The sequence below is a fragment of the Mya arenaria genome, chromosome 10, assembly GCF_026914265.1.
Source record: "Mya arenaria isolate MELC-2E11 chromosome 10, ASM2691426v1".
Taxonomy (NCBI): domain Eukaryota; kingdom Metazoa; phylum Mollusca; class Bivalvia; order Myida; family Myidae; genus Mya; species Mya arenaria.
The window spans coordinates 47,649,420-47,672,237 of record NC_069131.1 but is presented as its reverse complement, the minus strand read 5'-3'; the positions used below and the strand labels follow the sequence as shown (position 1 = coordinate 47,672,237).

At 35.7% G+C, this 22,818-nt stretch overlaps 1 protein-coding gene across 3 annotated transcripts; it reads left to right on the top strand.

Moving 5' to 3' along the window:
- Nucleotides 1-195: 195 nt before the first annotated feature.
- On the top strand, nucleotides 196-21,154 carry LOC128205630 (transcription factor E4F1-like). Of its 3 annotated transcripts, none has more exons than XM_052907426.1 (9): nucleotides 196-325; nucleotides 2,755-2,897; nucleotides 3,705-3,824; nucleotides 4,380-6,160; nucleotides 8,296-8,459; nucleotides 9,306-9,482; nucleotides 9,897-10,001; nucleotides 11,404-11,675; nucleotides 12,352-12,488. In XM_052907426.1, exons 2-8 carry the CDS (start codon nucleotides 2,829-2,831, stop codon nucleotides 11,673-11,675), a joined length of 2,688 nt encoding a protein of 895 aa, XP_052763386.1. In that variant the 5' UTR covers nucleotides 196-325; nucleotides 2,755-2,828; the 3' UTR covers nucleotides 12,352-12,488. The 3 variants fall into 3 exon arrangements, with proteins under 3 accessions (XP_052763386.1, XP_052763385.1, XP_052763384.1); XM_052907425.1 differs by having other exon boundaries at nucleotides 2,740-2,897; XM_052907424.1 differs by lacking the exons at nucleotides 196-325; nucleotides 2,755-2,897; nucleotides 3,705-3,824; ... (2 more) ...; nucleotides 9,306-9,482; nucleotides 9,897-10,001 and having other exon boundaries at nucleotides 11,536-11,675; nucleotides 12,352-21,154.
- Nucleotides 21,155-22,818: the final 1,664 nt, after the last annotated feature.

Genomic DNA, 22,818 nt, shown 5'->3' with positions numbered 1-22,818 from the left:
AACGATAATACGGATTCCAGTTAAAAAAATAAACGGTATTCACTTTTCTGGTTTCAAAAGTGTGGAGATGACACCTCATGAAAACGGGGGATTGGGATGCGCCTCTAAACCGCGTCCGGTTTCACGTTCGAAATCATTTAGCGAAACCCGTTAATCTATAAAACCCGCGTATATACTTCAAGCCTATGACGTTATGATCATTCGTGCAACACACGCGGAAAATACACGAGCAAGTTTACAACACGGCGCGCTCAAGCAGTGGATTTTTCCTGGAATTTTAGTAACAGATTCATTCAACAGAACACACGATCATTTAGCCAAATTGGTAAGCACCATATATCAATTGATTTTCTCTGAAGTTGAATATTTGCTATATAAGGTTAAGTCGAATTTGTGTACAGGAATGCAAGACATGCAGAACTTTGTCACACGATAAACAAGTAATGGAGGGTCACGAGTTATCGCCAACACAAATATCAGATCGAGGCTACGTAAGAATGACAGTTTCTCGGGCGTGAACAAAGGTTCGTGTACAAACAAATGTAAATCTTTGACATCATGTTTTATGGAAACCATGATCATCAACATTTAAACCAGGCGATATATATAGATAAAGAAAGTATACAGGTCAGGTAGGCCTACATGTATGTGATCAGTATAACTGTATCATAACTTAAATAAGCTGACCAGGCTATTAAATAATTGACACTCTTGACCACATGTTTACAACACAGTTGTATCAGATCATTTTGGTGTTGTTAACAGAATCTTGATTCTGTATATTGATGGTTATGAATATTGAAATTGGGAAGGATGGGTGTCTGTTTATATTTAAAAAACTGGCAGGTTTGTTCATTAAGGTACATTAGATTTTCAGTATCGTAATTTTCAATAGACCAGTTTATTTTGCAAAATTATAGCGGCAAAGACTTTTAGAAGGAAGTGTTGTTATGTCTGGTTCATTTTCTTTCAGGATTGGTAACATTTTTTCTTGTGTTCATGCAGTACCAAGAAAGGACAGAACATCTTGAATCTTGAACAATTCGCAAGCAAGCCCTCGTACATTCCAACAGCTTGAACATACGCAAAAATGATATCAATCCTTCTATTTACATTTTGTTATAAATATTAACCAGCACCATCAACAGAAAATATTTCTGATGAATGTTTTGGAGGGGTAGGTGCAGGAGGGGGGTCAATCCCCCCAATCCAGGTCAATTTGTTTTTTTACATTTCTCCTGTAAAGTGGCACTTTTTGGTGCACTCGAAGAGACAAATTTTTGAATAAGGACAAGGAGTAACATCATAATTTTTTATGATCAGGCATGAAATAGTGAATAAAAAAATACGATATAATACAAATGTAATCCCTGCCAAATTTAATGTTGGCATTTATACTCACGGCCCGCCATCGGAATCTTGTGTTTTCAATGAATTTTTGCTCATTTCATCAAATGAAACAAACAACGGGGAATGAAAACAAACAGAAAAAGCACAATCTTAAAAATCTTAACACCAAAAAATATTCCGTATTCACTGAATTTGGATACTCATATTCGGATATGGATGTCAGAATACCGAACTCCTTTCTGGAAGTATTCATACCAATGAGTAGGATGTAACCATTTGTTTTATATCTTGCTTTATTTTGCATGCTCTCAAAATTTTAGCTTTATTCGATAAAATGAGCAAATTTATGTTGAAACCACAGATTCTGATGGTGATTATGAGTAAAATTCCAATTTGGATTCCCCAAACTGCTAACTGCAGATATAATAGCCGATAATGTTACCAACAAAAAAGTGCCCAAGTTGCTTGTTGAAAAACAAGTAAAACGAACCAACACATACCTTTATACACCATGATGTATCATTGTGATTTAATGATGAAGCCATATAGTGGCAGTGTTGAATAAAGATGCCTAGCATAGTTCACAGGCGTGTTTAAAGGCATTTACAAGTTTCACCTTAGAGAATAGTAGGTATGTTTTAAGGCCAATTTTAAGGCTATGCCATTCATTCTCAATTGCATTAATGTCTGGGCTTTGGGCTGACCATACCATAGAATGGGTATTGTTTCTGGCTTTGTATTCTGCAACCCAACTTGTGAAAAACAAAACCATGTTATTGGCTAAATCAACTTTTGGGTCATGGTTCTCTGTGAGTCGGTCGGGAAAGGCCACACAAAATATTGAATGTGACCTTATTGTTATGTCATATAACATTGGTTAATAAACGTTGAAGGCTAATCCAATCAAGAGGGCAATATGGAAATAAACAAATGACATCATAACCCCTTGCATGTGATACAACATGAATGTTAAATTTTCTCTTCAATAGACTTGGTGAGTGTAAATTTAAATGAGTTATGAATGTACCCGGGATGAGTGAGATAATAGAGCAAAAAGTTGTGTTCACTCTTCAATACTAAATTACATAATCCACAGGATAACTTATTCGGTGCTGGTTTATCCACAAGGTTTATATGCTTTCTCATTGGGTGAAACCATTAAAATCAATTACATATAATTTGGTTAGTTTCCTATCCATAAATCATGATATATATATGACTGGGATGTAATACATCATTTTACAAGAGATTTTAGTAATTGGAAATTAATGTCACTGCTTTGAGTTTTTTATTATCGTGACATAAAATCAATCATACATAATTACAGTGACTATAGCTAAAATATTATCACTTTGTATAATTCACAGATGCATTTTTGTTCAATTTTAGCTGATGTTAATCAAGCCTCTTACGGACACTAAACTGGCGTTCACCTCCAATGCTCAATTGACCGCTTATTGCTCAGTGGTCACAGCTCCATGGAAGCTCGGACTGGCAATGTCGCAACTGTGGCAGACTCCCAACCGTCAACGGCAAAGATAGAGAAGGTGGACTTTTACTTCAACATGGCTTTTATGATTAACTGGTACTTTGTGAATGCTGGTTGCCTTATCTTGTATAATGAAATGGTAGTACATTAGCGAAACTTAACTTATTACTCCATTTTGCATGGGCATGCATGCCTTTTCAAACCTGTAACTGGAATGGAAGGCCAATGGTGACTATGTACAGGCTTTGTATACATAAAAGACGAAATATATTCATTATGATAATAATTTTTCTTTTCACTGGACCTCAGCAATGTATGAATCTATATATCTTTGTGCATTCCAATGTGACCTGAAAGTGCTAAAAGCAGAAGATTTTTTTTTTCTAACTTCCAAACTTGACGTTTGTATCAACAAGCTTTAGTTCTTGTATTTCTGTTTTGATTAACCTAAATATGTAGACATTCAAAGGATGAGTTAGCCTGGCAAAATGTGACCGGTGCTGGGCTTGCAAGCTTTGTGCTTGACCACTGAATTGTAATTTTAATGTTGTTGTTCCATACTGACAAAAATAATAGGTTAAGTACTTACTATACTAAGGACATTTCATTTTGGAAAATCATTTTATTGTGTACAAAGTATGGATATAGTTGTATTGTTTATGTACATACAACAGTCTGATATTAATATTGTCAAAAAAGTAACACAATATCAGTAAACTTTATCACCTTTTATAGGCAATACTCCCACATGGTGTATATCATCAACAACGAAACCAATATTGTCTGGACTTTATGCCGGTTATGTGACTCAGTGGAACCGAAGGTTGTAGTTGTTTGGCCTTAATGTAGAATATGTACTTTTCAGGGCCTTGAAGCAAAAGAACAGGAAGAAGATAAGGATTTCATAGAGTTTGAGTTTTACCCTAGTGAAGAGTACTATTCTCCAACCAAGGAGAGAAGTGCAAGTCCGGATCCTGTAGATGAGGTTTGTTGGCCAGCGGAATAACCCTAAATTATTCTATTTTTATATGCTAGTCTATTCAGATGGTATGAGAGCTATACTACTCGGCCTGGCATTGGCTTCACAAAAGCTTTTCATGTCAATATCTCAGCTAAAACATCATGTATTACATTGAAACTTTAGGCGCATGTTTCCATTTGTCCAGCCTACCTAATAATTCAAGTTAGATAACTCTATCCCGTATATAATGCAAATTATGTCTCTTTATTATTTGACAGAGAAATTCAATGGAAACATGCATAAGAAAGTAAAAAAAAGTGTGGGAAACCATTGTAAATTTTGAAAAAAGTATGGGTCCAGTCCTTGTTGTGTAATAATTTGAAACAAAATATGCGAGACCAATAAAATGCATAAGTGTGGGATCCTTGGGATCTCATAAATAGTAGGAAGAAACCAGACGGTCTTCAAAACTAGAGCCAGAATCTTTTCTTGGTTGAGTCAAGTCAGAGCTGAGAATAGGCTTGCACAATTTTTGATATAACGGTAAGCATTACAATATATTCATTGTATGATTTATAGGTCCTTGAGCATATATTTGAGGCGGCATCACAAGGCGATACCAGGGGTGTGTGTGACCTCATTTTAAACAAAAATGCTGGATTAGGGTCTAAATTGGACAACGCCAGACCAGAAAATAAATCTGTTCCAAGGCAAAGATCATCTAGCTCCGAACTCAAGCGAAAGTCACCAGTTGAATGTGATCTTCCAGCGAAAAAGCAAAATACCGGTTTTGTTGATTTTACCAATGTAGTGAATATTCGCCAGGGTAAAATAACAGGAGTGGAAAAAGTTGAAAAAGAATTGCCTGTAAAACCGCCAACAGATGAGAGCAAAAAGAGGAGCCTCATCGACTATTCAGTTCTAACAAAGGCTTTATCTAAAACTCTCGAAAGTAAGTTGAGTGAGAGCGAAGATAGCGATGTGAAAATTGTGATATTTTGTAATAATCGTCCAGTACAGTCATTCTCTGTTAGAAGTAATTCCAAGAAAACTGGAGGCTCAGACATCAAGAGTCCCAGTTCTGGATTTAACATTCCTCATACTGATGACAAGGTACCATCTGTTGACATAAACCTATCAAGCACTGGGCTTAAGCAGTCTGCTGCAAACGAGGCTGGCATTAAAGTAAATGGTGATATAGGATTAAGTTCATATGTAGGAAAATTAAAGCCTTCGCTTCCTTCAAAGATCAAGTTTCCGTTAAATCCTACTCAAATAGTGTTGGGTCCAAGCTCACATGGAAACTTTCGTACATTGGCATGTAAAATCAATCCAAGCAGTGTGTGGCCAACAACAGTAGCAGCACCAGTGCTGACCACTGTCAGAAACCTCGGTTTGTCCAATGTCAGTGATGTAGGGTCAGCCCCGCGGCTGATATTCTCCACGCTTAAACAACCTGAAACAGTCTCGCCAAGTACTGCTCTTAATTTGCTGCCAAAGAATATTATTATTAAGAAGGACGCAAGTGGGAACATCACTTTTCATGGGACTAAACAACCGGTACCTAAATTGCCTCTGAGTTCTGAACAACATGGTTTAACAAGGGTGTGCGAGACCACAACACTCAACATTGGGACTGTTAATGGTAAAGAATCTAACAACGAAAACAACATAGCAACGTGTACAAAAAAGGAGGAAAGTTTTAAAGGCACAGATATTTGTGCTGGAATACTGAAGGACCTTGACAATAAAGCTGACAATAACAATGAATTAGAGGATGACGGTCCAATATCTTGTGAGTTTTGTAATAAGACATTCAGACTTAGGAGATATTTAAATAGACATAAGATACGAGTTCACAGACAGGTGTCTGACATTAAAAAACTGTCTTTGAATTCCCCGACTCAGAGTTTTGAAACGTTACATAGAGCTGGGAAGAGGTCAGTGAAAGTTCGAAACTTTGGGCCAGACTTTTGTGCCGATTATTCGGATGATGAAATTGATAAACTAAAGATAGATGAGACTGTTGTTAAACAGGAAGCCGTGGATGAAGTTGAAACCGAGGAAGACCGGTTAATGAGGGAATCTAGTGTCGACTCATTTGAAGAAAATATAACCGAGTACATTTCCACCATTTTGAATCAAAACAAAGAGTGCCTAGAAAAAAGTGAATACGCAGATAAAGGTAAAAGGGCTCTGTTCCACAAGACAATCGAACTGAAAGGTGAAAAAGCTATTAATATCTTGGCGGAAACAGGGGCGCTGCAGAAGGCAGAGCCTGACTGCCCCCTCGGGCAGCCAAACAAGGACGGAGTGATAGAACCTGTCTACGTCTGTGATCAGTGTGGAAAATTCTACAGGTTTGTAATATATGAAAAAATCTTTGAATTATATGCTTTTCTATAAGAGTTCATCCTTGACTGCCGAATTCATGAACATTATTTAAACCTATGTCAAATGCTACATAATGTTGCTGAGTTTAAATTTTCTCCCATCAAAGCCAAGAATTTGTAAAAAAAGTCACCTGGAAAGTTATGTAGCATGTACAAAGAAACAGCAGAAAGACTTAATTTTTAGCATTTGCTTTAGTTATCAATTTATGTCATCGAGTGATATAACAAATTCTCTATTATTAGCATAGAATATATAACGTATGTTTTTTTTGCATGCTGGATGTGTGTTTGCAGTCATGTGTCCATTGCTGGAAATTATATTATGCAGTTTCAGTTAAGCGGAATCAAAAATATACGTATACAATACTTTAAATTAAAATTGAAAATAAATAATCGCAAAAGCCTGATTTTTTAAGGAATTATTTGACGTAGATAGTGATATAAAATTACTGCGCTTCATGACGTCAGTACACAACGCCGCACATGCTTTTTTATTGAAATGTACAAAAGAATGTTTTCTACGTCAATTTTACCACAAATTCATAATTTTAGGTAAGCAAGAAAAAGTTTCAATCATGTTTTTCCGGTCTGGATTAAAAAATCAAACCCTTGTGCAGGCTGTGTGACCGGTAACTCGGCAAGCCTTGTTACCAGCTTACGCTCGTGCACTCAGGTCGGATTTTTCAATCCGTTCAGTAAACACATGATAGATACTTAGGCCATCCTTAAAAAATTGAATGTTTGCTGTAACGCGACCGACTCACGAAATTACCGCGACTCAACTTTTTTTTTAGGCCCTACAGGACGAAAAAAATTTTTTCGCATCTCCGAGCGTACGGAAAATAATCTTTACGCTCATTATATTTTCTTTCCGCTCATTATTTTCCTTCGGCTCATTTATATTACGTCATGCAGTTGACTTTTGTTTTTATCGACAAAATGGCCGACGAAGGCGAGCGTGTAACCTTTGCGGTTACAGTTATCGAGAAAAAGGGGCCTGAAACCATATTCCATGCTCGAAACTCCATTAGAAAATTCAGCACAATTCTACTGCCTTGTTTACAAGAAGCTTCCTAACTTACAAGTCCAATTGCATAACTGCAGGACATCAAACATGTCTGCACCCTGAGTGGGACCTGAAGTTTAGCTTGCCTGTACCTACTTATTTGTCCACTGCCTAGTGTATCCATTATAATTAAGGGTCAATACACAATTTCAAGAGATTAGGGTGTCTGCAAGGTAGCAGGGGTCCGGCCCTAGGCTGTAAATTCCTTGAGGCCCAACTGACTGCTACTGTCTCGCCTCGTTTGTCTAGCCTGACTAATCATGAGCAATCAAAATGATGTAAGCTTTACTTTAACATGGTATATCACAGGTCAGCCCAAAATCCAGGTTTACAACACATTCATGGGTCATGATTTGTACATGATTTCTACAGCATTTTGGTCCCTCTTGCTGTTCTCAGTTTCTGATAGGAGTATGGGAACTTTATAGAACTGGTAAACAACTCAGGATGACTGAGATTGCCCAGGAACATTGTGAGTAGGTTTCTAAAAATGTTACTCAAACAAAGCCAATAAACAAAAATGATGCAATGCATTAGACTTTATTAACAGGAAACTTATTTTGGATGTTCATTATAAATACCAAATTTATTATTATAATGTTCTGTAACTATTTATATTGTAATCCTAAGAGTTTGTTGTACAACTATGTAGACACACTGATGAAGTATCTAAGTCTGTGTCCATGGGATCTGTCCAAATGAGGATGATGGAATGAGTCATCACACTGTACTACATGATAATGGATTAATGGATGAGGTCTGTCCAAAATGAAGTGTCAAGCAATCTGAAATGATAAGAAACTTATTTACTGAGTAATTTAAGGCACACAATGGGAAAAAAAAAATCCCTACCTACCTACTCACTGTAAAAATGATGGGTAGCGTTACAGCAAACATACAATTTTTTAAGGATGGCCTTATAATCTTTTTCCACACTATATTTCCTTATCCAAATGGCACAAGCAGTTTCAAGGTTTGCAAGAAAAAAAGCTTCTACTTAACCTTTTATACGAACCTATAAAAATTACATTTCTAGGGCTCGTAAGACGTTGAGGGAGCACTTTTTTCGAGAGCACTCGAAGTGCAAGGACGACGAGCCGCTGTACCTGTACATTAGTGGGAACAAGTACCAGTGTCCTATCTGCTTCAACCACTTCCATTCCGGTAGTGAGCTAGTATCACACACACAGAAACATACAGGTAAGTTAAGATGAGTCTGACTACCTGTACTTTAGTGGGAACTAGTACCATTGTCCCATCTGCTTCAACCACTACCACTGCCGTTTCCTGGAAATGAGCTTGTATCAAACACAGAAACATACATGCAAGTTCAGATGAGTTTGACTACCTGTACATTAGTGGGAACCAGTGTCCTATCTACTTCAACCACTTCCATTCCAGTTTTAGGAATGTATCACACACACAGAAACATACAGGCAAGTTGAGTCCGACTACCTGTACATTAGTGGGAACCAGTGTCCTTTCTACCTCAACCACTTCCATTCTGGTTGTAGGAATGTATCTTACACCATGAGACACATAGGTTTGTTAAGATTTTGCTGATAATTTATTGGGTGCTGTGCATCATAAATTTTCATTGTAGGAAATTTAGATGGATACAATTTGGAACACTCTAACGGAAAACAATTTAATGTCATTTTAGTCACATGTTGATAGCAGATCATTAAAAAAGGGTGTTGGTGTAGGATTAGACAAATGTAAAGTAAATATTTAATTCATAGCTTAGCCACATTTGAACTATAACCTTAATTGCTTACTAGATGAAATAAATTGCTCTCATATACAGGAACAAACACTTGTCCTGTATATCTTCTGGTGAACTTTGCAGCAACTGTCGATCTGCAACACGGTTTTGTTAATGTAACAAACTAGAACCTTCAGTATTAAAATTTCACAAATTTATGTCCTCTATTTTTCCAGGTGAGCTTCACAGCGAGAGTCCATTCACAACAAGGCATTGTTAATGTAACAAACAGAACCTTTTAAAAAATATTCAAATGTAAAAAGTGTCATCTATTTCCTTAGGTGAGCTTCACAGCGAGTGTCGGATCTGTGGCAAGGTTTACTCCTCTGTTCATGTTTTACGTCGGCATATTGAAAATCTCCATTCCGAGACTCGGCCCCGCCCCTTCAAGTGTCAGCTGTGTGATTACGCTGCGGCTAATAAGTGGCACCTGAAGGAACACTATAGGCGACATACAGGTACACAGTTTGTTGGCTTAGATGAACTGTTTTGTATAGATTTTGTTTAAAAAAAAATGAGTAAAAGTTGCCAAAAACATTAGAAGACTATGGACAAAATAACTTTAATTTTCATAGTGTGACCTTGACATTAGACTTACTGACATTGGTCTTAAACTTGACACAAATGCCGTTATTGTGCCCAGACAAGCCAAAATACAAAGAACTTTAACCAATGACCCTCATGTGTAACCTTGAGGTTGACCTTTGATCTGCAGACATGGGTCTTGAATGCAAGTTGTAGCCAAGACAACCAGTCCTGACCACCCAACTGCCAGGCTGACCACTATCTAATCATTGATTACTGTGGTTCATTTATTTTGTAATGCAACAAGTGTTCTCATACTTGAAAATTAAAAAAAAAAAACACTTCAGGTGAGCAGCCATTTCCTTGTCCAATATGCAACAAGGCATTCAGCCACCAGGGGACCATGAACAGACACTGTAAAATTGTCCACAAGTTTGAAGTCGCTTCACAGAGTAAGTAACTGTAAGATTATGCACAAGTTTGATGTTGCTTCTAAAAGTAAGTGATTGTAAGATCAAGTTTGAGGATACTTCACAAAGTAAATAACTGTAAGAGCGTGGCCAAGTTTGAAGTTGCTTCTAAAAGTAAGTGATTGTAAGATCAAGTTTGAGGATACTTCACAAAGTAAATAACTATAAGAGCGTGGCCAAGTTTGAAGTTGCTTCAAAGAGTAAATGTTCAAACGAGACAATTCTTGTAATAAAATGTCTCAGTGCTTTTAATGGAATAAGTTGTGCTTTTTAGCTCGACTATTCGAAGAATAAGGAGAGCTATCCTAGTCACCCGAGCGTCGGCGTAACCACTTATGTTAAAGTTTTTGTAAGAGTTTGTGAACCACCTCAAATATTGACATATGGCTTTGAAACTTTGCACACTTGTTCAACATCATGCCCCCCCCCCCTGTACACAGGAGAAGGTAACTCTATCAAGCATTTTGACAAAATTATGCCCCTTTTTTACTTAGAATTTACGTTTAAGTTTGCGTACCACCTCAAATATTTTCAAAGTCTACTGACATCTGGCTTGAAAACTTTGCACGCTTGTTTATCATCATACCCCCAACCTGTACACAGGAGGAGGTAACTCTATCAAGCATTTTGACAAAATTATGCCCCTTTTTCGACTTAGAATTTACGTTAAAGTTTGTGTACCATCTCAAATATTTTCCATTCAATTTATGTAAATATCTCAGCACATCATGTATTGCATTTAAATCTTATCTAACAGTGATCCATGCATGTTTCGCCAAAACTTTTCAATCCATACACCGAAAAGCGGCGGAATAGTAGAGCGCGCTGTCTCTGTGACAGCTCTTGTTATGTAATGAGGCAATGCATGTAATGTAAGCCTTTTAGTTACTAGACCAACATTTGTTGGATGGTACAAGTGAAGAATATAGAGCGGGGTATTTTTCTCAGCAGAGTATGCATAATTTTCACCTAGGGAATTTTTCAAGATGGTCAGCAGAAACACTGTGCACATGTGTAGACAGTCATATCACCCCACCCTCAATGATTTATTGAGTTATTCTCCTGTACAGCTTGGATATGGTCACCAAAAAAATAAATAGATTGTTGCTGTTTTCCTACCCACATATTAAGGTGTGGGTAGGTAGGTAGTGGTTTATTTTTGTTTGTATTTTACTTCCTGACCAAATATAAATGAACACTGGATAAGCTAAAAACTGCTTTTAGAACGGCAAGTCTTAAGTCAGTCCAGAAAAGCAAACAAATACTTAAGCAATTTTGAAATAATGTTCACTAAGAGAGGTATGTTTTTTAATTAAAATTAATTAAAAGCATTATTGGAATAAAATATTAAATACAACCATTTTATTGAACATATTGTTTTTAGGAGGATTCACGAAAAACAATTTGAACGATTTGCCTGTGCTTATCGGACCACTGAACAAAGACGGCACTGGCGCCATCCAGGAGCCGCCAGATATACAGGCCATTCTGAGAGAGGCAGATAAAGTCAGGGAAATTCCAACAACTCCAAAGCAGATAACAGTTTCAGAAGCCAAGGAACAATCAGAAGTTGATCAAGCAACAGTTCATGATGATAACTCAGATGACGTAGATTTGTCACTTGTGAAAACTGAGCCTGCAGATATTGATGATTAGGTGAGGAAAAGTGTGTGTATATATGTTTATATATATTTGACGGAAAGTAGGAATGAAAGATGACCAGCCTCGCCTTTTATACTGTATTGAAACAAAATAGCAAGTCCTAATATAAGACCGTCATCCTCTGAATCCAAAATTGCTATTTACATAATTTACTTTCTTTTATTGCTGTGCGAACTTTTCTCCAATAAAAAACAAAATAGCCCTAACTTATAATTTTACGTATTTTGAACTGTTTAGAAGTCATAAAAATTCGGACTGTCTTGAACTATCCCAGATATATTTAGCTCGTCTGATTTTTGGAAAAAAAATGATGAGCTGTTGTCGTCACTTGATTGTCGTCTTCATCATTTTAGGCTTTGGTTAAGTTTTGCACACTATCAAATCAATTTCAAAGTTTGGAATACCTGATCATCTAATGTACAATATGAAATACATAAACCTTAAAAGGATGAAATCAGATGAGCGTTCAGCACCCACAGGGGTTGCTCTTGTTTGTTCATGTTATGGTAAGGTTATAACCCATATTCCTGAACAACTAAACATGTACCATAACAAAACCCAAGCCTTTGACTTGTGCTTCTTTTGAATTGTGCTTCTTTGGATGATCTGACACTGTAATATTCTTATCATCTTTTTCCTTAATGATTTTTCTCTGTTCTTCTTTTTTCAGGAGCTTCATGTCATTGCTGCACCACTGAAGTGAACATTCAATAAACTAATTCAGTTTGGTTCAGATTCAGATTTTATTTGTGACACTGTTTTTTTCCAAATATATATATCAATATTTGCCGAGATGGAAGGGAAAATCAAAGGGAAAATAGAGTTCCCTGAAGTTATTGATGTTGATGAGATAGATTCGGACAAGTCGAAAGATTCACCAGTAAAAGTGTGTGCACTTAAAGAGGTGAAAGGTGAAAGAGGAGATAGTGTAAAGAAAGGACATAAAGCTTATTCTGACATTGGACCTTGTGAAAATAAAGTTAAAGGTGATTTCAGTGAGCTAAAAGATGCAAATGCTGCAGGGAAAGGTGAAGAGAATGATTTGGAGGTTGATAATGGGGACGTTAATAGATCACTTGGTAAAGGAGCAATAATTGACAGGGATAATGATGCAGATCATTTGGGGGGAGGTGTGTGTTTCAGTGATGATAATTGTGATAAAGCTGTGAAATCCAGTGAGATACCTGGTGATGGAGTTACATATGTAGAGGTCAGTTCAGATGACAGTGTTGTCATATATGATAACATTGATAAAATAAGTAAAGTGGACAATAGTGGAAAAGACAGTTTATCAATGGTTGATGTGGCTAAAAGTTACAAGTTGATGAAATGTTCAGTTGTTGTTGAAAAGCTGAAGTTGGACTCTGACCCTTCAAAATATACTGTATATTTGAATGAAGGCAGTCAGAAAAGGTTTGTGGATACAGTTAGGGAGACATTTACAGGTGGTAATAGAAGGGGTACACAAAATAATGACAAAAACATTAAAAGCACCTCGAAAGAATCAAATATCAAAGCAAAAACTGATGTGAAACCTGATGTGGATCTTAATGGTGTTGATGATGGTGATATTGGACGCCATACTGTTAGATTGGATATGGAACCAGGAACATTTGTAAAAGCTGGGAAAGTAGATATCCTTGTTGCTAATGATGATGACATTGTTGATGAAATCAAAGAACATGATTTGATGTACTTGGAAGAGAACAGTGAAATAGAAAGGAATGTGAACAAGGATAATGGTAGCAATGATTATGATTACAAAGGAGAAACTGCTGGAAGTGCTTCTGGTGCCAAAAGACGACATGAAGGAATTATGTCTGATGAGGTATTTCAAAGGAAAAGGGTTAAAGTGGTAGATGATTCAGACAAGGATGTAGTGTTGATGGAAGATTTTCAAGTTTGTCAAAAAATATATCATATATCAGATAAAGTGAAGGTATTCAGACTAGCGATTCAGAAGGAGACTGTGCAAAGTGGTGCAGTAGATGAGGAAGTTGAAAATGAAAAAGGGCAGAGTGATCATGAACATGTACATGGCAGTGATGATAAATCAGAAACAGCAGGAGAAAACACTGCTTCTGATGAGGAGGCAAATTCAATGGTTTGTGATTATTCCAATGAAAGTGATGTTCAGATAGGTGCAAGTAAAAGTAGTTCTGAAGATGACGCTGAACTAAAAGATGGAACTGTTAAAGTAGAAGTTCAAAAATCTGAATCAATTGGTGTATCCTTGAGACCAAGAAGTAAAATAAAGAAAAAAAGTGATGAAGAGGTAGACTATTTCTCTGAGACATATGATAACTATGATAGTACAAAAAAAGCTTCAGGAAAGCCAGTAAGAACAATAGATCCAAAAGTGATCATTCAAGAGAGACAAGCTATGGTAGACCATCATTTTAGTGTTTCAAAACATAGGAAGCAAATTGTGGCAAGGAATCTTGTGTCGTTGCTGAATTCTTTAAAAGCAAAGTTTGCACAAAATAAGCATGCTGTGGGGATTCAATTTGAACCAATCTGTGTGCGAATGTTTTGCACAGTGTTTGATTTTGCAGAGTTTCTGAAGATGTGGCTGGATGGAAATAGCAGCATGGACGATAATACTGCAAATAATTTGTTTGATAGGCTCAAAGTCGACTTGCTGAAAGTATTAAAAGATGCAGAAATTCAACATAAAGGAACTGATGACTGGGAAAAGTTTCAGGTGTTCATCACAGAAGAGGCCCTGTTGGTATTGAGAGTTGTACTTGCAGTGCTTGAGGGGATATTTAATGGATTTCAGCTAGTGAAAGCAAAGAAACATGGTGCTGAAGTGGTCAAGTTTGTTATTCATGGACAAATATTAAGTTTTGTTAATTGGGATGATGAATCCAAGCAGCTGACTGATTTCGTCATTGAAAAGCTGAAGTTTATCCAGGATTGGAGAGATAGGCAAAAAAGGAAGACATTTGAAGCCTATGACATGGTTGCCTACAAAGAACAGATGAGATTGATAGAAAACAATAGAAAAGAAAAAGAGCTGAATCTACACAGAGAGAGAGAGAGAGAGAAAAAGAAAGAGAAAGAACAACAACATATTCTATTGATACCTGTAGAAAATAAAACCCAAGAAAATATGACATTGGTAAATGTTAAACATAAAAAAGGGATGGACCCGGTGTTGTACGAAAATCAAAAAAGAATAATGGAAAACTCTAAAAAGAGACTGAATGAGTCCAAAGAGGAACTGAGGTTCATTGAAATCAAAAGAAAAGAGGTAGAGCTAGGTCATCATAAAGATAAAGATGAACAAATGCGATTGATAGAAATGAATAGAGGACGGATAGAGCTTGAGATGAATCAGTGGAATGATATTGAAGACCAAATTCAAGGGCATGAAGTTAGTAAAGGGAAATGGCCAAGTCTCCAGAATTATCATGAGAAGCAAAGCACTGTCACAGTGATGGGATCGGGGATAAAAACTGTTGAGCACAAGGGATCGGGGATAAAAACTGTTGAGCACAATCAACATTTAGATGAACAGACAAAAGAACAAAGAAGTCAAACTCAAGAAAAGGTATTGCAGGCTATAAAAAAAAGAGTTCAAAAGTTGAATGTAATTAAAGATACAAAAGAAGGAGAACGGAAAAAACGAATGTATAAGCGAAGAACACAACCAAGTTTAGACGGTTTAGGAGGAACTGAACATGAGGACAGACAAAGCTCTATTTTGCAACCACAAATTGTTCCCTTTGTTGCAGCTGTAGATGAAACAGTTGACTATGTAGAGATCAAGCAAGAACAAGTAAATGATACTGCTGAGTATGAGGGTAATGCAATGGAAAGTGTTAAAAGATCTGGTTTGGAAGACATTGGAATGCAGAGTACTGTGAACACAGCACAGCAAGCAGCAACTGTTGCTGATATTGAGTTGGGTGTTTTGAATTCTGCAGAAACAAGACTAGTGATTGCTCAAGTACAACAAACAAGTGATACTACCTCTGCACCAGAATTTAAAGTGATGATGTATGTAAGATTTTCAGATCCAACAAACCCTCAAAGAGCATTCAGAATGGTTGTTCCGCTACCTAGAGACAACAGAGTGATGGAAAACCAGCCATCCTCTGAATTGTCTGCTCAAATGCCTGGACCGACTGGAATACAGAGTGCACAGGCTCCCGGAATCAAGGTGACAATGATGGTGCCTGGACTAAATTCAGCTGGAAATGCACAGGTGCCAGGAAATGTAATGACCACAACAATTCCGGTACTGACACAAGTGGGAAGAGCTCTGGATGCAGCTTCACCTGTTGTAACATCCCTTAATCAGGAGATTCAAGTGCGGACAAGACTACCGTATTCAATTGCCCAGAGCAGTCCGCAAATGAGATATGTGACTCAACAGTCACCAGTGGTGCAGAAAGCCAGTATGTTAAACCCAAATGTAGTTTTCCCTTTAATGGTTAGTCCAGTGCCAATCAAAGATGCTATTAACACCTCTATCCCGCCACATACACAAATGCTTTCTGTGGCATCCCAGCATATGCAACATGCACCTATGCCTGCAGTCCAAATTCCTGGTTCTAATGTACAGACAAAACCAATGTCTTCCTCACCAGCAGTTCCAGTGATACCAGCAGTGAATTTTAATAGATATTTAGATCAGTCAATGAAAAGGGTTCTTGCAGGTGATAACGACAACTCTAAATTCACAATGAAAATGCAAGAAAATCAGTCTACCATTCCCCCACAGAAGACATTTGTAGTTAAGAAAGTTCCAGCTGCAGGGACTTCAACTGCCGCAGATAGTAATGGAGACATGTATGAAAAAATTCATCAGTTTGCTTCAGCTGATAACGAAATACTAGAGAATGTGAACAAAGAGGAAATTATTGCGAGGCTACGAGGCTTGCTGCATCATGATTTTGTAGGATTTTATAATAGCGATATCATTCCAGGGTACGTCTTGAGATCATTAGACAATTTGCCAGAGCTTAGTTTCAGTAATCGAGAAATATATGATTTAGCTCGTCACTTGTTGAAAGACTTGAAGTCTCGTGCAGAAAAAGAATTCACTTCTGTCTCGAGTATGGGAGCTTTCAATAACTTAATCCCAGAAGAAAGAAACAAAGCTTTGCTTAAACATAAGAAAAAATTGGAAGCTGAAGGCGAATTTCTGTCAGCATTGATTCGCAAAGTCACGGGACTTAATGCCTTAAAAGACCTGATGTTGCCAATTGAATTACACATGTTAAAGTCCATGAAAGAAAAGTACCTGGAAGACAAATGTGAGAAAGAAGAAGCTGGTGAACTTCAACCGAAAATAGTGAATACTTATTCTTTAGCCCCTCTGTCTAAGGGTATGAAGAATGACAACACTTTTGTTGAAAATGCTGTTGTAACAGGAGACAATATGAAGGACTTTGTACAGATAAAACTGGTTTCAGCAAACACAAATTTGAAATCATCGGGTGAGATATCTAAGAAGGTAATGATGTATGTATGCAGGGTTTGTAGTTGGGTGTATGCTGATAAGCCATCATTTCTGTGCCACTTCAAAGAGAGGCACATGTGTGAGGAAAAGATTGCTGTACCGGATATAGAACTTTTTCGCCAATTCATAACAGCCTTTTGCGGACTTTGTGGAATCAGGGACCCATATCATTTCAAAATACATTACAATGACAAAGAAACTAAATCGAGTGTGAGAAGTACCTGTTCATGTGAACCGCTGATGTTCTACTCAACGTGGCAATTTAGGAACCACATGCAGTACCATAGGTACGGGGAGGCCGGGGCACCGTTTAAATGTAACAGATGTATGCAGTACTTCTGGTTCAAATCCACGTTCAAAATGCACCTGCTTATCACCCCATTGTCCTGTGGACGCACCATGATTAAGGATCATGATGAAAATTTGGAAAGTGGCAGTTTGAAAGGGGAGAAGCAAACGGGAGTAGAATTGCTGAGGAAACAGCTGAAAGTTTGGGGGAGGAAAAAGAAAAAGCTCGAGGAAATGAAACAGAAAATCGCATGTGCAATTGCAAAAAGAAAAAATGAAAGGTCGACTGGAGATAATAGTTTAATTGGATCAGAGTGAGCATTGTATTTGGACCTTTCAACCAGTGAAACACTACATACCGATAAGGTGCATGTTGGAAACGTATTACAGTAATATAGCAGAATTGCTGTAATATGCCTAGTGAATATATATAAATATATTATTGTTTTTACTATTAGATATTGACATTGTATAAGCATTTGACAAAAGCAATTTTTTTGTAAGGAATTTGTTCATTTTGTTAAAAGTTATCTGCAACAAATATTGTTTTTTAGTTTATTGTATATATATATATATATATAGTAGTCTACGGTGATAAATTTTTATTATGATTTTTATTTGTTCTGTAAAAAATTTGTTAAATAATTGAGAACTAATAGAAAAGAAAAACGTTTATTGCAAATTAAAATTGTGCAAAATTATATGAAATCAATTGTTGTTGGAAAGATTCATTATGCAATGTTTATCACTCATATTTTCAACTATTGGCTATTGCCTTCTAAAGATTTGTTACGTCTTTTATATAACCTAACAATTCTAAGGAATGATGAATGAAGTGAACCCTTGTAGGCTGCCCTGTTTCATTTTGCAGGCATATATATACCGGTGTTAGGGTATTTAATTCTTGCACAGACTTGGTTTTCAATGTTAGTTAAATATTGATAATAAGTTAACGCATTTTAATCTTGGAAATACATTAATATATGCCATGCCTGTATCTCATAGCTTGTTGTTAGTAGTTCTAACATAATTCGTGTGAACCTTTCACATAATTCTTGTGAATCTTTAACATAATTCTTGGGAATCTTCTATCAATTGTTTTCTGGAAAGATGTTCAGTCATATTAATGTAGCAGGCCAGTTATTTTAGTTTTTAAAATTAAGTCCAGAAAGGACTTTGACTTGTTTAATACTTTGTAAATAACTTGCGCCTCAAGTTCTACGATGGTAAAAACAATAGCACAAATTTCTTTCAATCTTCTTTTGCAATCAATTTTTGTGATATCCAATTATTAATGTATCACCATTTGAATACATATATATTTTCGATGACCAGTTGAATGTTTCCAATGAAATATACCCATGAATTCAAAAAATATAGTTAATTTTATTTCAAAATTTGAATATCGGCAATGCTTGGCTGTAGGCCTGCCCATGTTGTTCAGTGTTAAAATTGATGAAACTTTGTCAACTGAAACTTGTTAATAACATTCCAAGTTTGATAACTGCATGTTAACAAACATGCTTTCCAATTGCTCACTGTTCATGTTGACAAATTATTGTTTTAATAGTTTGGAACTTTATAAATGTAGTTTTGAAAATACAGGTTGAAACATTATCCATGTTAATTTGTAAATATTAGGATATTGTTGTTCCATGTTATATGAAGCTGTATATATTACTAGTCCATTCACATTTTCCTGTTACGTTTCTGTTACAATGTGTTACATGCTAGTGTTGACATAATCATGTTTCAATTTTGTACGAATTATGAATTACAGTTCATTTTTGTAGGAAGTATAAATTGTGGTACATTTTTGTAGGAAGTAAAAATTGTGGCTCATTTTTTGTAGGAAGTAGAAATTGTGGCTCATTTTTGTAGGGAGTATAAATTGTGGTACATTTTTGTAGGAAGTATAAAATGTGGTACATTTTTGTAGGAAGTATAAATTGTGGCTCATTTTTTGTAGGAAGTAGAAATTGTGGCTCATTTTTTGTAGGAAGAATAGATTGTGGTACATTTTTGTAGGAAGTATAAATTGTGGTACATTTTTGTAGGAAGTAGAAATTGTGGCTCATTTTTTGTAGAATTTTTTTGTAGGAAGTATAAATTGTGGTACATTTTTGTAGGAAGTATAGATTGTGGTACATTTTTATAGAAAATGTAAATTGTAACTCAATATTTTAGAAAGTATAAACTTTAAACCAATTTTGTAAAAATAAATTTTGGAATAAAATATAAAAATGGACTATGAAACCAGAAGGTATTAAACTTTTTGTGTGACTGTTCATTAGATAGTTAAAACAGTTTCTTTACAGCAGATCATGCATTATTTTCTTTTTATAAACATTTAATTGTAAAGTGTCTCATAAAACGAGTTTGTGTGAGGGTTAATAATTTGGCAAAATGAAGTTCTTTATATATATATTATGTATAACTATTGTATGACATACATATATTATTATCGCATGACATACATGTTTTATTATTGTAATACATAATGTATAATTGTTCAATGAATTCTGAGTGCAACAGTGCATATTTTCCAAATGCTTGCATATTTTCCAAATGAAGGGTTCTGACTTAAAGCAAAATAATCTTGTGATTTCATACAGTATTTCCAGTCTGTGTATGAGAGGTTCTGAAAAGCTCAGTTATCTAGTTTCTTTCATGTACATTTCGGATAAGTATGGGTTAGTACGCAATATAAGCGCATGGCAGCCATCTTATCAACCATCGTTTTTTATTTGAATCAATTATTTAAGGTTGTAACGAGATATATTTTGAAAAACTAAATTTGCCTGGAAATATTCCTCTATGCTATTTCATATGAACAAGTTAAATCTTTAATATTATTTCTCATACTTGTTTAGTATTCATTTTTTTCCATGTCATTCTTAACTTGTATACCGGCATGACATACTACACAAAAAGTAGTCTGCATATACACATGCAAGTAGCGCACGGCTAGTCTGACATCAGCTTCACCATCTAGGCATCTACCCTGTATTAATACTATACAGTCATGTGTATGGACTTCTTTTATTTCAATTAATATGTTCAAGTTTGTGTGTTGGGGTTGCATTTATGCTATGGTGATATTGAAATCTGTTGGGTAGTAGATAATGCAATATTTGTGATCATGATAAAATCTATTACGGTATACATGTATGCTTTAATTTTATGAAATTTCTTTTATGTTTTGGATGTGGCAATCCTGTTCAGTAATTCATAGTTTGATTTCATGAAGATACATGTATTAATATCTAAGTTTGTCATATATTTGCCTACTTCAAGTTTTAAGATACTTATAATTTCTTGGTTATTCTTTTTCTATTATATTGACTTCACTGTATGTATTATGAGTTGCATTATTAGTCATTTGAATAGCACTATTTTCATCATTATTACATGTACATGTTTATTTTTATTATCATTTCTATTTAGTAAAACTCTGCTTTAAATGAAAGAACTAGATATTTTAATTAAATATTTTCTTTATACATATTAGCTGAATTTCATTGTTATTTGCTTCAAGTGTTTTAGCAAACTGTTTCTATTTACTGTTTTCATGTTGTTAAAACTTACAGTTTTGAATTTTAAATAAACAATGTAACGCTCATTTTTCACTGGTATGTTCTTGTAGGTCTTACAAGCAGATTCAAATGAAGCTAAACATTGTGTACATATGTGGATAAAATGTAAATAATCACCATGTTGTTGTTGTTGTTTGAACTAGATAGCGCTGGGCTGTTATTCATAAAACATCTTAAGTCATTTCCTAACTTGAGTCATTTTTCTAAGTGAAGTATCTCGCTGGTCATAAGATACAGTAACTTATTCATATCTATAATACTTCATCTCCATTGATTTTATTGAATACATACTTCAATTGTGTCGCCTGACTAGGCGACATATAGGGGTAACTTTTGTCACGGTGGCAGTGTCGGCACGTCCCGTTTTCACTTGTCCGGGGCATATCTCGTAAATTATTAGTGGTATCAACATGAAATTATATATGTAGAAAGATCTCATTGAGGGCAAGTTCAGAGCACAGGAACTGTTACTCTTGTTTTCATATTTTCAGAGTTATTGCCCTTTGTTAATTTTCATGCTTAAAGTTTTGTCTGGGGCATATCTTGTATTATACATCAGATGTTATCAACTTGAAACTTCATATGTAGATAGATCTCATACAGGGCAAGTGCAGTGCACAATAACAGAAACTCTTGCTTTCTTAGTTTTAGAGTAATTGCCCTTTGTTAATTTTAATACTTAAAGTTTTGTTCGGGGCATATCTTGAAGAATATAAGAGTTATCAACTTGAAACTTCATGCTAGATAGATCTCATTGAGGGCAAGTGCAGTGCACAATAACCGTAACTCTTGCATCTATATGTTTAGAGATATTGCCCTTTGTTAATTTTCCAGCTTAAATTTTGTCAGGGGCATATATCGTAAACCATAAGAGGTATCAACCTGAAACTTATTAGGTAAATATATCTCATTGAGGGCAAGTGCAGTGCACAAGAACTGTAACTCTTGCTTCCATATGTTTCGAGTTATTGCCATTTGTTAATTTTCGTTGTTAATTTTTGTCCGGCTTAACATTGTTACCTTCAGTTCAAATGCCACCTACACTTGACAGTTAAATGGCAACATGATTGTCTATAAATGGATAAATTGCCAATCTAACAGCTATAGTGTAGACAGTAAATAATTTGTCAGGCGACACATCCGACTCGTGGAGTTCTAGTTTTAAATCGCTTCTACTTTTCCTGTAATTTGACTATGTAAAATGTTAAGAAATAGATATGATACAAGCAGTGACTTGACCAGTATTCATAAAACATCTTCAGTCATTTCCTGACTTCAGTCATTTTCCTAAGTGAAGTATCCCGCTAGAAATATGATACTATAACTGATTAATATCTAAAGTACTCTACTTTCATTAATCTTATGTGATATACATACTATTATGCTAAACTTTTATTTAAATTTGACTATGGAAAATATAGGAAATCATATTGAGGTAAAAAAACGACTTGAGATGTTAAATAGATACTGTCCCTGCATTGTACTGACATGTTGGCAATATCCTTCAGTGGAGTTTTTATGCAAATCATTTTATGTAACTTGCCTGAATCTACATTTTTAAAGTCTGACAAATGGCACAGTTTAACTTTCAAGGTAAATATACCATACAAAAAGATGTACATGAAATTTGTTTTGTCAAGACCGCTTGGGATACCTTGCCCAATGCGTAAGTGCGTCTGTCTGCACGAACCATCTCTTGCCTGGCTCATAATTTCTGCGTGGAAGGATTAAGAATAACTTGCCACAGAAATTCATCAAGATACACCGACGTGTCGAATGC

Bases quoted from the DNA above. Each gene is read 5' to 3' on its own strand.
- LOC128205630 (XM_052907424.1), top strand. From the start codon at position 12,475: ATGGAAGGGAAAATCAAAGGGAAAATAGAGTTCCCTGAAGTTATTGAT.